The 16,681-nt window shown below is 40.8% G+C and overlaps 1 protein-coding gene across 1 annotated transcript in view; it reads right to left on the bottom strand.

Annotated features, from left to right (window-relative positions):
- Window positions 1-15,922, bottom strand: part of ZDHHC2 (zinc finger DHHC-type palmitoyltransferase 2) — a 33,063-nt gene extending 17,141 nt beyond the window's left edge. The window contains exons 1-3 of the mRNA XM_032187489.1: window positions 15,827-15,922; window positions 5,932-5,958; window positions 2,817-2,911 (exon numbers count right to left, since the gene is read on the bottom strand). Coding sequence (XP_032043380.1) covers window positions 2,817-2,911; window positions 5,932-5,953 — 117 coding nt within the window. The 5' untranslated portion in view covers window positions 5,954-5,958; window positions 15,827-15,922. The remainder of the gene's footprint in view (window positions 1-2,816; window positions 2,912-5,931; window positions 5,959-15,826) is intronic.
- Window positions 15,923-16,681: the final 759 nt, after the last annotated feature.

Genomic DNA, 16,681 nt, shown 5'->3' with positions numbered 1-16,681 from the left:
TGAATTTCTGTTCTAGTGTTTGGCATTTTCCCTTTTATCCTTTGCCACTGGAGAGTCGCTGTTCTCTTCATGGATGCATTTGGATGTGGTTTTACACCAGACCAGCTGGGAGCAAGGAAGAGCTGCGTAGCCTACATGACAGAATAACCACCTCATCATCTCCTGCACCAAGCAACTTCTGTCCCTGTCTGAAGTGGCAATGGCAACCATCGCTTCTGTAACAGCTCAGAGGGTTTTACTGAAAAGAGATACATGGTACATATTAAGTTCTCCAAATTTCTTGCACTTTTAAAATTCCTCTGCAGCACAGCAACATAACCAACACCATTCACTGTCGCTTCTAGAAATGGGAAGGTGCAAAAGTCCTTGGTATCACTAGTGTTTATGTCTACAGAAAGGTTTAAGAGATAGGAATTATGATATGAACTTTTTTTCTAAACAAAGGTGATGCATGTAAAGCTACAAAGGCAGTCAGAAACAGATAGGTAGGAACCCATTCTCACCCCCATAGAGATGTGAGAGGCATCACTCCACTTTCCTGATGGTTTCACAATCTTGCAGTATAAACTAGAGGTTCACAGTCTAACCCCGAGCTTCTCAGAAATGACAGAGCTGCTTTTATTTTTTCCTAGCAAGAACACACTCCTGTTGCTAACACCTGAATTGATTTATGTTGGGTGGCATAGAATTTCTCACTGTAGAAACTTGGTTCAGAGTAACATTTTAACGCTTCCTTTTTGAAAGCACATAAAGCTATTCCTCCATCATTTTGTACAAGTTCTCAAAGTAGCCTGAAGTCTGCAAAACCCTCCTGCCTGGGAAACCATCTTCTCTCCCACTGTCATGCAATGTCTGCATGTAGATGGTACACGCAGGCACAGAATGGCATCGTCTGACCTTCAGTAGTTAAGGTAGTGTGGTGTCATCTGTGTTTGAAGTGTTTCTCAAGACTATTTCTAGTATGGGAGGGATAGCTACAACACATGGAATTTCAGAATAAAAGTGTTAAGCTAAAAACATTATAAATTCCAAGCCAGAGTATTTTAATGCTTTTAATACGTGTAAAAAATTGAAATAAGCTTAGGTAGCATCATAAATGCTGTGTGGTTTGCACAAGCTGCAGTATTCATGAGAACAAAATGCAAAAGCTTTATCTGCTTTTTAGTCTGCTAATTAATATTTTCTACAGTTGGCAGGTAAGTTGAAAGTACATCCATTTACATTTACAGACTTTATCCCATAAGCTGGAAATCAAACATTAACTTAACATCACAAAACATCCTAATTAATTTAAAAAATTATGTTCTAGCAGATTAGCAAAAAGACATAGAACAACAAAAGGTGTCACTTACTGCCAGCAACATTGTGTAAATTCAAAGAACATGGAAACACCACACATCGCTTTCTATTACCTAGTTTCGCTACTTTTAATATGATATTTGAAGTGCTTTGGTAGCATCGTATGGTGGTTTTAGAATGTCAGCATAATTACGGAAGACTTGTCAAAATGTTTTGGTAGTCTTTTAATGACACCAGCCCAGTGATTTGAAAAGCCTTCTAATTATCACTACAGTCACCATATATATATGCACATATTTTGCTATGTAATTACTAAATGAAGTAAGTTCTTAATTTATTTCCCTGCTACAGCTTGGGGCAGAGAGGAAAGACTGCAGTGTGAAATTCAAGGAAGATGCCAATTACTTTGAATTATCTACTTGTCTTCACAATTACATATCTTTTTAGTGAATGAAAATTACCCAGAGAAGAACCTCCGCAAAACAGACAGTAGAAACCACAAGCTATTCATATCGTGTTGGCATGGTAATTATAGGAGATGAAGCTAGGAGTCCATGCCAAAATAAGTACTGGCTTTGTGGTTATTTCAAAACTCCAAAGCAGCCATAGGATGCTTCCTCCTGGCCTAAGAGGTTTTGTTACATAGCACCTCCTGAGGAAGTTGGGGTGTCTGTATACAGACAGGATGGAAGATGCCAAAAGCTTGTTTTGGTTGTACAGAGTTGCATAGGGAAGAATGTTATTAAGATTATGAAGTTTTATTATCCTTTTTTTTTTTTAATGTTAGAAAAGAATATAAAATTAAAACAAAAAGTAAAAATAAAATCAACCACAAAGAACTAAAAGCAATCACCTGGAGGCTATGTGATGTTGAATGCAGTTTGTATGATGATGTTCTCCAAGACAACCAGATCCTTTTCATTTAACACTTCTGTACTAGCTGGACTTGGATCTGGGGTATATATCTACCTTTGACATCTATTCCATGCAGCTTTTCTACACTCTCCCCAGCATCAGCTTACCTGACTGTGCACTCATACCACAACCAAGTTCCTTCATACCAAAACAGATGTGGAAGAAGCTTGAATTTAGAGGACAACTGACAGATGCTGACAGGCAACTCAAAATATGTGTAAAACATGTAGAAATATTTTTCCCCATATAAAAATATACTTCCATGCAAAGATTTAATCTGCTAGTTCAAATAACACACATTTGTTCAACTGAAGCTTTTTTTGTTTTTCTTTTTAACATCATAAATATTGTCTATTTTTTTAATTTAAGTATCTTGGAAATTTAGGTAAGGTGTAGCTTTTTTTTTTTTTCTTTTTGATTTGTCAATTATGCCGTTTGCAATCTGACTTCTTCCTAATAAGAAGCTGCAACTACTAGCTGTATCTTTCTTCACGGTGTAAAACTACATGAGAGCAGAGCCTAAGTTACTCAAACACTACAAAAGCAGGCATTTGAGGCATTTGACTAGGCTATTTCAGAAACGAAAGTTAAGTTTATCTTACTTCTTTTGAAGGATTCATTGGTAGCGTAAAGATTGTTTTCCAATATGACCAGACGAACAGCATGAAAAATATGTGGTAAGCAACCAGGCACACAACTAAAATCAAAAAGGAACAGAATTAATACCAACAGACCAGTGATAGTATAGTGCTTACAGACAGATACAGTACATGCCACAGGTATTTACTCTAACAGATGTAAATACAGAGGCTCTGCAAAAACTCTACAACAGAAATACTGCACTGCAACTTTACATGAGACAATACAGACTGCATGGGGGAAGCCATGAGTAGCCAGGCTACACATACTGTGAAAGTTTGAGGGGAACTGTTATTTGCTTATTTTCAAGCAAGCAGTCTCCCTTTTTGCATTTGTTAAAACCTATTTAACAGAGAACCTTCTCTGCATTTCAGTTTCATAAACCATGCAGAAAGACTGTTAGCTATGGAGAGGAAAAAAAAGGAATTATAGTTACTGAACAATAAGGTGTTACTATACCTAAACAACCAGAGTGAGAAAAGACTTTGTATGCATATGATACCCGAATAATAACCATAACCAGTCAATTTGTTTTGCTAGGTATTTAAGATGCAGGTTTTTAGAAACAGCCTTGCATCCCTCCAGGTTCTTTAAACTCAAGTGTTCATTGCTTTATATTTTTCACAGCCAGCGATATATTCATTTTAATAGATGCCTGTTAACATTTATGTACTTTTTTTTTTTTCTTTTAAGAGAACACAGAATGTAATATGAACTTTTTCAAAAGACCTGCCATGTATTGCTAGGCATTTCTGCTTAAAAGCTCTCGCTGTACATGCTGTACATACCAGTTATTCTGTACATTACTGCAGGAAGCCATCAGTGATGCTAACAATTCACTACAGTGCATACTAAATCCAAAATCTGTGTCCCCTGATTTAATTGCCCTAGTTCACAAGGAGGAGTATTTCTTTAGGTTATTCTTCCTTGGGCACAGAACTGGCAAATAAAGGCCATGTAGGACCACAGCAGCACAAAATACTATTTCCCTGTTATGCAGATGAATTCAGATTAAAAAGACCTCAGAGTTGGTCTGGATGCTACACCTGTCAAATATTCTTTATGCAGCTCCTGTAAACTCATAAGATTGTCAAAAAAAAACAAACACAGAAACATCACAAAGGGAAACATGCACAGTCTGAAATACTGTCCCCATATGGTTAGCCTGTGGTTTTTATACATGTATACATAAAGCTATTCAGTGCTAGAGAATTCTCCATACCACTTGGGATAGTGTGCAGAACTGCAGGAACAGTAGCCCAGAATGTTCTTGGCTTTTGTAATTTTGCCTCCAGAATAACTCTGAATAGATGTTTCTGGTACTGAAGTTTGTTTATTCAAAAAAAAAAAAAAAAAAAAAAAAAAAAAAAGCACAACACAGTAAATATTTATTCTTGTTCTCTCGACAGTCATAAAGGATATGAAACAAAAGCTAGCAAAATCTCATGATGCCATGTGTCACATCCATAAACTGAAAAAAATATCTTATCAGTGTAAGTAAATGATAGACCTGGACCCCACATCAACCACAATATCCTGGATTACACTACCTTGCTATTGCAAAAGCTTCTGGCAGGCACAGTCCACATTTTTAGTGGAGCATTTTTTCATCTATCTTTTAATCAATTCCAAGAAAAACTGATCTATTCAAAGAAAATCACTATTTTTTTTTTTAAATCATCATATTCATGGCATAAAATGAGGGCAAGGCAGGGCATTATATCATTTTGGTACACCATGTATTTACCAATCTGTATTTTATTACTGAGAGAGGAAGAGTAACTGTGGTCAGTAAAAAAAATCATTTTCCATATATAGGAAGAAAAAAAAATAAACAGCCTAAAGAGATTATCCCCTTTAAGGTGTGCACAAGACCTGAGTTCCCTTCATTTGTTCTTGCACCTCAGTCCTCCAGCGTGGCCAAGGCCCTGACCTGTCACGTCTCCCAGGTCACCCAGCCACCAGTTTCATTACACTGTGATGGAGCCCCATCTCACCCAGGTGCTGCCACAGAAATCCTTCTACATTTCCTTAAAAATAAATAAATAAATAATAAAAATAGTGTAGCCCTCGTATGAAGGCAACCCACTTAAAAATAGCTAGAGTCGCCTGGAAGGTTACAACACCCACTAATAGGGGACAACTGGGGGGTGAACCACATCTGCCCAGTTGTCATCCCTGACAACACCTTGGGTAGAAGTAGAGCAAGTACAGGGTATAGAAGTACAGGGTAAATTTCTTCTGACTGGCTCACCGAGGTTTTGAGCAGCTAAAAAAAAAAAAAAAAAAAAAAAAAAAAAAGAAATTTAATTGAGCAATGCCTACTAACACACTGAACTTTGTTTTTCCACGACAGAGCAGGAAGAAGCATGTTTCCTGTGCTGGCTGCATGGGGAAGATCACTGAACGGAAACATGTTTTTCAAGCAAATATTTCTTAATTATCAAAATCTTTTACTAAGTGAGAGAGTCTCAAATGACTTAAAAACTGCTGGGATGACACAAGCCCCCTTCTCCATAAGCTTCACAGCCTCACTCTACAGTTCCAAGTTGTGCTGTAGCTTTAAAATAGCATCTGGAAAAGCAATCTCAATATGTTAGTGCCTTTGGGTAGTGATAGCTAATCAGGCAGTTTTATTACTTTCTGGGAAGGTTATGTATCTGAAAGATTCTGCGTCTTCAAAGACATCGGCTAAAGCGAAGCTGAAGAAAAAAAAATCATCTCTCATTTAAGTATGCTGCTCCCTGCACAACCACCCTGATCATTTTCAAAAGCCTTGGTTTTACATGAGCTGTCCTTGTTATGAATAAAAATAAAAAATCAAAACAGAATATAAGGATTATTGTAGTTGGTACTTCAGAAAGTCAGTAAAGGAGAGTAAAAAGTCCTCATTTTTCTCATCTCTATTTTGAATGGTGAAAGCAATGTTCAGGATCAAGACAATAATAGAAGGAGCTGAGGAGCACATCAAATGCATTCATTTAAAATGCAACAGATCTGAATCTCAATTCAATTCATAAACTACTGTACTACCCTGGCATATGAATTCCACTTATAAATAGCAAATAAAAATCTTACCTTTTTCTCCGATATTTGTCATTGTTACTGAAAAACAAGAAAGAAAGAGTAAAAATTATTTTTAAATAGCAAATGACGTATTTTAAGCTTTTGTTTTTCAACCAAATAGGGCAGAATATTCATCAAATGATACAAGCTAAAGACTATACACTATCAAGCTTTTATAGTGCAGCTGCGTACATTCATCACTGGAATAGGTAAATAATTAAAATCAATGCCAATTGCTTATAAACGTTTCCAGCCCCCATTCCCAGGCTCAGTTCCACAGAGCTTTCTTTCATCTGAAGTTGCCAAAGTTTAGCCCAAGGAAACCACCTCTGAAGAACGCTTATTTAACCGTGGATCTTCAAGTTTTATTTTTTATACATGTTCTACTCTTGAGGTGGAGGTGTCAGAACCCAGAACTGTTTTGCCAGTGATACCTTGGATCTCCAAGGCATAAAAATAGATAAAAGTAGACCACAACCAGAATGCTGCCCCTGGCTGCCCCAGTACAACAAAGCTGCAAGTCCAGGGGAGAGCCACCAAATTGCTAGGGACTGGACCATCCGTCCTCTGAGCAGAGGCTGCATGATCAGGACTTGTTTATCCTGGGGAAGGCAAAGTCTTGGGAGGACCCAACAGCAGCCTACCAGGACCTACAGGGAGGCATCAAGGAGGTGGAGCTGGGCTCTTCATAATGGTGCTTGGTGGGAGGACAAGGAATATTGGCCATAAATTGAAAGGAGGATCACATTTGATACAAGGAAGGGCTTTTCCACCATGAGAAGAGTCCACCAGTGGAGCAAGTTGCCTAGAAAGGCTGTACGGTCTCCAGCTTTGGAAACTGGGTAACACTGCAAACAGCCTGGCCTGATCTCACACCTACCCCGCTTTGGTTTGGAATAGATGGGCTACGGTCCCCTCAAACATAAATTATTCTGTAATTTTTAAATTATAAAACAGATCTATTCAAATGGGTATTTGACTTTAGATTGACTAAAATGAGCATCTACATAACCTGAGGGAAAACAGTAAATCACATTTAAAGAGTTTTTTGAAAAATCAGAAAGACACCACAGAAGTTTCATATTATAAAGAAAACTATTCCATCCTCAATTTTCAGGTTTAGCTAATTGACAGCACAGTTTGATAAGCTAGATATCAACCTAGACAAGAGCTAGAAAGAAGCTGAGGAAATAAATACACACACACGTGACGCTGAGGAGCAGAGATGCTGCAGTATCAGCATGCACAAAAACTGTGAAATTGTAAGCAGCCGCCCACCAGGAATAACCCAAAGACATCTTTAGAGTTGATGCATTAATTTAAGAGTGCTGGAGCTCTCAAATTAGGGCAGAACAGCCAGTTCAGAAATCCTGAATTTAATCCTCCACTTGGTATGACCAGGAAGGTATGCAGAATCCCTGCGCAGTAAAAATTCTGCTAGTCGTCTCCAAATAACCACTCTGCTAATTAAAAAGCCTTAGCAATGCATACAGTGCAGGAGCACTAATTTCAAATGAGTTTACTTATCTGACCTTTCACAATGATTGGTGGTACTTTTCCTAACAAGGGCTTAGACCTTTGCTGTGAGAGCACTTGTCATCACCTTTCTCCCCATTAACTTTGGATAAAACACATTAATGTTTTTGAGACTTATTTTCCAGTCACTGAATCAACATCAGACAAGCACATTCTCTTCCTCCATACATCATCTTCTCTTAAGCAGCACATCTGACAGGGACCAACTGCAGTTATTGATTAAGGGCAGAAGAGACTTTGAATGCTGATGGTCTGTGTGTTCACAACAGAAACATTTCTACATGTCTGCAAGTAAAGGCCCGACACAACCGATAAATCCAAATTTAATAATCTGTTTTTCCACTGCAAGCCTACAGCTTCTCAAGATTTCTGTGCACCTCCTGGAGGAAACACACTCTTCAGAGCCTGCACCTGCTCGGGAGACAAGCTTTCCAGCTTTGCAGTAACTATCTTGGAAGCCAAGTATTCCTGACAGGCAGCAGATGCAGATCCTGAAGGGTTAAACATTATGTGCCCAAAGATAACTGAGAAACAATTTTATGGTCTTTCGTGTCATTTTAATCTCTTACCAATCGGCAAGAGAGTTATTTCACACACTTCTGAGTCGCCACCACCACGCAAGACTGAGGTAGAAGCACCACGTCTGAGAGAGGCCCCCATCTCCAACCTTACCGCTCCTTTTCTCCAGACGTATTGCAATGGATGTTTACACAGAGCCTGACAGCACTGTTCAGCAAACATCCCCTCTGACTGTGCCACGGAGGAATATGCCAGCTATCCAATAACCTGCAGCTTTTCACAGGGTGAAGTATTACTCCTCCTGTTCAGGCTTTTTTTAAATCGCCTTTGACAAAGGCTCCCTGAAGGAAGTATAAAGGTGGGGGAAAGGAATTGAAAGGTGACTGGAGGAAATACGTTCTTCCTTCCCCCTAAATGAGACAGAATTAAACAATAGGAAAAAATAGCCCTTAGAAATCAATCTTTCCCTTAAATTTCCTGTGAAAAGTAAACTTAGTTTATTTGCTGAATGACCGCGATACAAAGTCTTTCCTAGGTAACTACAAGACGCTTACAGTTCTAAAAATCACACTGCTTAAGTGCATGGAAAATAATTTTTTAGCAAGAAAAATCTGACTAATTTGTAATTTGAACAGAAAAGTTTTCACCTTCCGAACAGCACCCTCAATCTATTTATTAAAAATATTAATTCCCTATTTTTCAGTAGATACAGTGATCTGCCTTTGCAATATTATTCAATAGTACTTGATTATACAGTCTGATTATATAGTCTTTTGTGAATCATTTATACCACTTTCTGGCGGTTTTCTCCTCTCTTTTCCTAGGGGTTGTGTTAACTGCTGGTAATGCACAAAAAAGTAGGTCAGACCGCTCATTGTCATTAATAAATATCAGCTTAAATGCTGTACATTTGCGCACTGGTAGTCAAATAGCATAGAAATAATAAGCGTAGAAAGCACTTACATCTACAATAACTAAAAATAAGCACTAAGGACACACCAGGAGCAACTGTGAAGCAATTTTTACAGGTTTGGAGGAAACAGGCAAAGAGCCTTTGCAATAGCAATGGCATGGCAGCTTCCATATTTTCAGAGCCAGAGATAATTGTCAAAGCATGACCTGCCTTCAAGTAGTCAGCACCAAGTCAGAGCTCTGCTCATCTGAGCTGCCGTGGGGGCACGCTTCGTTAAGAATTAGCCTTCCGCTGCTGTGCTGCCAGGATGCCATTTACGGTTCAGCACCAGCAGACTATCACATAATTAGAGCCTCTCTGTTTCATTACACGGCTTACAGACGGTGCTCATCAGCATCAGGGAACAGGCTGGGACACACGTGGGACTTTGGCCAACATAGATGCCAGTTTCCTGAGCCATCAGCCACAGTGCAGCACACTCATTAGTCTACACCGCTGAATATATTGTCTGTGCTTGCAAAAAAAAAAACACATTAGACTGAGGACAGAAAGTTATGCTACACAATACAGGGTGAAAAAAAAAAATAATAATTTACCAGCAGAGTAAAAATTCATGATGTAGAGGACACTGTAAAAGCCTGGGGAATTCACCCTGTGCCAGCTGGTAGTCCTCATTGCTGGGAGAAAGGCATTCGAGCATTAGGAATGAACCTTGATAGCCAAAGAGGCGCCAAAGTATCTCAAAAGACTGCCTGCTACAACTCCTGTATCACAAAACCAGAGCACAACCGAGGCTGGCAGGGCCCGCTAGAGCTTATATGCTCCAACCCCTGCTCCAGCAGGGCCATCCAGAGCTGGCTGCCAGGACCACGTCCAGGGGGCTTCTGAAGATCCTCAAGGAGGGAGAGTCCACAGCCCCTCTGAGCCGTCTGTGCAGCAACAAATCATTGCCGCAAAACAACTCGTGTGTAAAAGGTTAACCCACGCATGCTTTGACTCTGCGAAGTCAATTCGTGCTGGATCAGACCTTACTTCAGCTTAGAAGTGGACTTGCCATTTCTTGAACTAGGGTTCATTTTCTCTAGAAATCTTTATTCTCATTTACCCATGGAAAAATTAAGTTGGCATCAGTCTCCAGATAGCCTGAGACACAGTAAGACACATTACTAGCACAGAACTCCAAAGTGATCTCAGAGGATAAAATTCATGTAAAAAATAATAAAAAAAATGCATCAATTTTCTAGCTTTAAATCTTGCTTGAGTTCTAAACCCAAAATCAAAGTTCCTGAGCAGTTAATGTAATGGATTAATAATAATAATAATAATAATAATAATAAAAGACTGGAGAAAGCAATGAATCTTTAAAAGCTTTAATGGAAGCGAATATACAAAATCTTGTTTCCACACTCGATATACGTCTTTAAAATATTTAAAACTTCGGGATGGGAATATCAGATCTAATAGATCTAATTCTGAGACTCTGCAGCCACATCTATAAATAGTTGTTTCTCTCAAACTTGTATATAATTTAATATCCTGGATCCGATTCACAAAACTAAGTATGTATTTCATCTTTATAATGCATTTGAAGCTGTAAAACACTGATCTATAGATGCAGTTTAACTCTCTTCACACATAAAAGTGTTTTACTGTTGTGACAAGTATTCCATCCTTATATGCAATAGTCCTTTACAAATAATAATAATAAAAAAAAATCAGTGCTATAATACAAACTGCCACTTTGCCGGGCAGAGCAGTGAATTGCATTGATTCAGAATGACAAGGAGGAGACTTGGGACACTGCTTCATTTAAGAACAAAAGCAACAAACAATTCCTGGGAGATATAAGGTTAGCATAGTCCTCAATAATGCACACATTTGGATTTGACAGTATTTATGAATGTGTCAGTAAATTCATTTGAACCCCTAGTACTGTGCCCATTGAACTACAAAAGTGCTCCCCTACCAACAGCAAGCTGCCATTTGACATCCTTTCAGGTAGGGTCACAACAAAACCATTGCTTGCAAACTGATCTAATCTTTCATCTTTATGAAGTTCTTATTCACTTCCCATGTCACAGGGACTGTCTTTAAACTACTCCTAAATTTGTATGACCAGACCCTTTTTAGCAAAGAAAGAGCACACCCCGACGAACACGTCTATACAAGCTGCTATATATCAAGCAGTGCTAACTCAATTTCAGAAGTGGAGCTTTCTTTGAAATTCTGAGAAAGAAATCAAATGAGATTTGGGAAATGCACAGGAATTCCTGCTGGCTAAAATTCAGAAGCCAATTTTACTTCAGCTGTGAGGTTTTAAGCTTTCCTAAAAGCAACCAGAGATCAAAAGAGAAAAAATGTGGCATCTGCAAAACCTGGCATAAATACATATACAATTATGCTTTGACCAAAATCCATTGCTATCTTAGCAGCCAACGTACAGGCAGCAGTGTTACAACATATGTGTATTTCTGTAGTGAAATGTAAGCTGCAGTTGATTACAAGACATGAGCAGTAAGTACCAGAAATCCTTTGATCCATTTGGAGAACATATGGAGCAAAGAGCTCAAACCCAGATGACCAAATCTTGGGCCCCCACTTTTTTGCTTTGCCACGCGCAGGGTCTATCAGCTTCTATCTCAACATGCTCTGATCCCTGATCACGCTGTGCCATGCCTCCAGGGCACACATTAATTCTGCCTCTAAATTGTGATGAATTAAGCAGCTTTTTATCCCACTATAATTCTATTCCACTGTCACTGTATTGAATCAAAACCCTCCGTTCAGCGCTAACCAATCTGGTCCTCCAAGCAAAACTCTTTCACGCCCATTAACATCTTTAGCAGTTGGGTGTCACATCACATTGCTCTGCTCTGCACTGAAGGTAGTGGTGGGCAGCTCACAGTTACACATTCATACAAAATACAAGGATGTGGTTTATGAGCTCTCCTGACTGGATGGTGAATGTCTCGTTGCCTCCCCCTTCAACTGTGCTGAAGCCACTCGCACTTTCTCAGATCAGCCAGACCACTCACCAGGTGGGAACATTTCCTCCCTCTCTCTTCACTTAGGTAGTTAGAAAGATGCTCATTCCAGGTTCCACAGCAGATCTATCCTCCTTCTTTAAAGTTACAAATTCAAGTTGTATTTTAGGACATGATTCCCTGAACAAGAGTATTACCCTTCAAATTAAAATCGGTGACAAGTAAGAATGGATTAAAACTGTACATATGAAACCAATTTGTACTTTATTGGACAACCATTTCATCAGCACAGTTAAAATTGTCACCATCTGTCCCAGCACTGTCAAATGTTCAGGTTTTCCTTCTTATAAATAGCTTCAAATCATGAACTGGTAGGAAAAATAAATAAGTCTCAATGTCCAGGATTGTCAAGAACATTTCTGACAAATAGCTGTCAGAAACAGCACAAATATCTACTGGTTCTGCCTTACCCAAAAGCAGTGGGTAATAGAGTGGATAATTATTCAAAGCCCCTTATGGTTCTACTAACCCAAATTAGAGATGTACCTAAAGTGGAAAACCTCAGAAATTTTTTTTTCTTTGCATATGCAGAGTTTACTGGATCCAAAATGCATTTTTCTAAGTACAGACACATGGATGAAGAGGACAGGAGAACACTACATTTGCAGTTCATGTTGTTCTGAATACCTTATGTTGAAATTTCAGTAGCTTCACTACCAAAGTGCAACATAACCATTGTGCATTGTTAGTGTTTTCTACTCTTTTTAGAGTGCATCACTCTTCATGAAATTTTGGAAGGCTTGCAAATGCAGAATATAAAAACAATGGGAAAAAAAGTATGTTTAAAAACCTCTCTAGTTTTATATTTATGCATCCACAGCTACTGTGAGAACAATTGGCAGGAATTAGAAAAGCATGAGATTCCAACACACTCTTCCACCTAGCAGATATATTTTAACTGAACATCATTTTGATTTCACTTTATCTCCAGATGTGACAATTTGGGGTCATGCCAAAGCCTCTACATTATTTTTATGGAAGAATATATGTTATTTTCAAGTATTATTGACCTTAGAGATACAAAGGAATTTGACAAGAGTTGTGGTATCTCATACAAAACTTCATCTGATTTAACCAAAGGTTACAATTAATCAGAGATTATATGTTTGAGAAATCCTGAATTAAAATCTACCCTCTACTGTATGCAGCCTTTTCCTTTCTGGGAGGGTTTTCAATCAGTCCTATGAATCACTCCACTTCTAGCAATAAGGAACAATTACAATCTCAAAGAGTAGGATACTTGCAAGCCCAGAAGCACTGTGACATGCCGCAAAATATTTTTATATCAGAGAATTAAAAAAATGTTCTGTTTTACTTAAGCGCACTGCAGATCCTAGAAACAAGTCTATCCACACTACCTAGGAAAAATTAGACATTGCTGTAAAAAAAAAAAAAAAAAAAAAAAAAAAGAAGTTTCCAGTCCAGCCCTTCAGAGATGACTTTACATCCTGCTCCCAAAGCAACATCCAAGACACAGCAAGCAGCAGTGTTGTCCTTTAGGTTTGTAAAAAATAACATTTCTCATATACCATAAAGGTGCTGTTCCCATATTAGAGATTCTTTGAAAACAAATGCATTTTACAACATTTCCAGCTTTGCAGTTTTTAAAAATTGACTCATCTCATTTAATTCTAGTACTCTATAAGCAGCAGGAAGAGGATGACCATTGACTGAAAGGCCTTGAATGCCTTTCTCCTTTATCTTAAAGGTTAAAGACCTGCGAGCACTTAGCTGAATCCCCTAACAAAAGAGGCAGAACTCTAAGCATAGCAATACCACAGGTAAAAGTTGTGGTTCCTTTTCTCTCCCCCTGCCTTTGTTATTGTTTCTATACCCTGAATCATTTTTCCTGATTTCTAGAACATTGCTCAATACCATAACTGATAAGTTTTAGGGATGAAAGGGAACACCTCAGGGAACTTCTTTCTTTTTCCAATGTAAACTCCCTCCTACACCACTCAGTCAAAACTGCAACACCCAGCACACTACATTTGAAACTCTCATTACTAAAAGCTCAAAGAAACCATTTACATCAGAACTGTGCAACGCTGCTTGCTAAATCCTACCACACAACGGTTAACATTGTTTGCTGTACATTGTCTCGTCATCAGCATCCCTGACAGCCAGTCGCAACAAAATCAGCAGTTACACACATCCCCGGAGCAGGCAGCGCTGCAGGAATAAAAGATGAGCAGAGCACACAGGCTGGCTTCAAAGCACTGAAACGCTTACAGTCTTTTCCTGCTGCTGGCTTTCGTTCCCAGAGCTGTTAGCTGTTCCTTCTGTTGTTTACACTAAATATTCATTAGTAAGACAAGACATAAGTTTGTTTTATCTTAATACGCCAAAAATGAGGAAAAACATCCAGATATAGATAGAAGATGGAATTAAGGCAAGTCGTGGGCAAATGTTACGCTGAATTCATAAGCTGGTAAGCCAGGAGGAATGTGGGTAGAGGGAAACGACAAGAAATTTTTAAAAGCCACCTTTGTTCACAGACAGGGCTTCAGCACCGGCAGTTTTAGCAGAGTCCCAAGAGGCCCTCTCCCTTCCTTCCTACTGCAGGCCTTTTGCTCTGAGGGGTTCTCAAGGACTTACAGTGCAATAGTTCACAGGAAGTTTCAAGCCTGCTGTTTCCCTAAGAGGCCTTACGAAATGCTTTCAGGTACACTACAACTCTTTTTTCCTCTGTTTGGTAGAATTACATAGAAAAAAGCATACAGTAGATCACTCAAATAGCACTGCCCACATCAAGCCTCCTTTGTTGTGTACATATCAAGGGGCTGTGTACATTAGGACAGACATTAACTATAGGGTCACTCGTTCCTGCAGCATCCTTGCCCTCCCTGTGTCAGCCTACAGCTCCCCTCAGCCACTTCTCCCCACAGAATCCCATACAATGCTCTGCAGGGAGACACTTTGCTCCTCCTCTCACCAGGACACAGCACTCAAATCCCACTTTCTAGCTGATGAGCAGCACTTAAAAGTAACACATCTGAATGCTGTTAGTGAAAAATAAATAAATATATATATGTATATCAATCAATCTCAACTACAACACACCAAGTCTTCATAGCTCCCTGCAAAACAGAGGTGCTAAGCCAGGGAATCATGTCTGGCTTAATGCCTCAACAGTTCAGCCAGGCATCTGTACAACAAAAACCTTCCTATCACATTATTCTGTTAAAAAAATATAACCCAAAATTAGTTACCAGACTGCTGAGATTTTTTACATGAACAGCTGAAGTCTGGCAAAGTTATACGGGCATATAAATGCACTGACTGAGCTTGATGAGGGTATTTCCCCACCATCACCACGATCCCTGAACAGATGCCTGGCAGCTACTCAATGCTCACTGTGATTCCCCCCTAGAGCAAAGGGGTAAAGGAGATGCGGCGGACAGTTTGTGTTCCCAGCACCGTAACATCGGTCACGGAACACCGGGATTTAAACAAACACCATGAAACATCTAAACATCGTGACGCATCTAAAATTTAAAGATTGCTTCCTGCAAGGTAAACACCCACAGAAACTGGAATCGATTCAAGGGAGCCCGGCTGGCTTGCCATTTCATTAACCCTTCTGGCTTGCCCCCCGCGCTGAACCAAACACCCTGCTCTCGCCAGCTGCGTGCCCACCTGCCTGCTGCCCAGGGCCAGAAGCAGGGGCAGCGGGCGTCCTTTGAGCACCCCAAAACCCACCCCAGGGAGCTGCCCTGCCCCACGGTCCTTTCTGCTCCCAACTCGGGGGGCTCCACCTCACCCCTTCACGCTTCCACCTCGGTGGCCAGCAGCCAGATTTCAGCACACGACGCTTCCCCGACCCCCTTCGCGGCGCAAGCCACGGGCTGGCCACAGCCGGCGGCCGCCCCCTGCCCTCCCCGGCGGCACTCACGCAGGCAGAGCTGGGTGACATAGGCGTAGTAGGACCAGCACAGGATACTGGAGATGAAGAGCACGGGCACCCAGTAGAGCAGCCGCTGGCAGCGCCGCCGCACGCCGCCCCAGCCGCTCGCCGCCCCGGCCGCCGCCGCTGCCCCCGCTGCTGCCGCTGGTGGCGGCGCCGCCGCCATCTTCCCGCACCGCATCCCGGCCACGCACTCCGCGCCCCGCGTCCCGGCCGCGCATCCCCGCCCCGCCGGGGTCCCTCCTTCTCCTTCTCCTCCTTCCTCCTCCTCCCTTCTCTCCTTCTTCTCCCTTCCCTCCGCGCTCCTCCCACCGCGGGCCGGCACTAGGGGGCGGCTCTGCCCGGCCCCCTCCACGAGGCAGAGCCTGGCCGGGCCCCTGCTGCTTCAGGCACAAGGCTGGGGCACAAATGTGTGGGTCCTGTGAGGCAAGGGGGGAGTCTTCTGGTTTTCTCCTGGTCCCTCCATTTATTTATTTTTTATTATTTTATTTTCCACCCAAGGATGGTGATATTGAACCTCCCTTGAAAATGGTTTAAAAACACTCGCAGAAAAAAAAAAAAAAAGAAAAAAAAAAGAAAAAAAGTGCTGCCTGGAGTGCAATGTTTTGTAGCGACCCTTACAACATCACACACAATTAAACAACGAGCTGTGAGTGTGGCAGGCTGCTGGGTCACAGCGAGCAGGAGGCTGTCGGACCTGGGCGTCCTGGTTGGCAGGGGATGATGGCCTGCGGCCTGCTGACTCACTCCTTCCCAAAGATGCTTTACGTTACCAGCATGGTAATCAAACACTCGTGAAATGTCCTAGTAAATCCACGTTGCCTTACGGTATGCGCGCCCAAG

This window comes from Aythya fuligula, chromosome 4 (genome assembly GCF_009819795.1).
Source record: "Aythya fuligula isolate bAytFul2 chromosome 4, bAytFul2.pri, whole genome shotgun sequence".
NCBI classification, from domain to species: domain Eukaryota; kingdom Metazoa; phylum Chordata; class Aves; order Anseriformes; family Anatidae; genus Aythya; species Aythya fuligula.
This window is presented reverse-complemented; position numbering and strand designations above follow the sequence as displayed.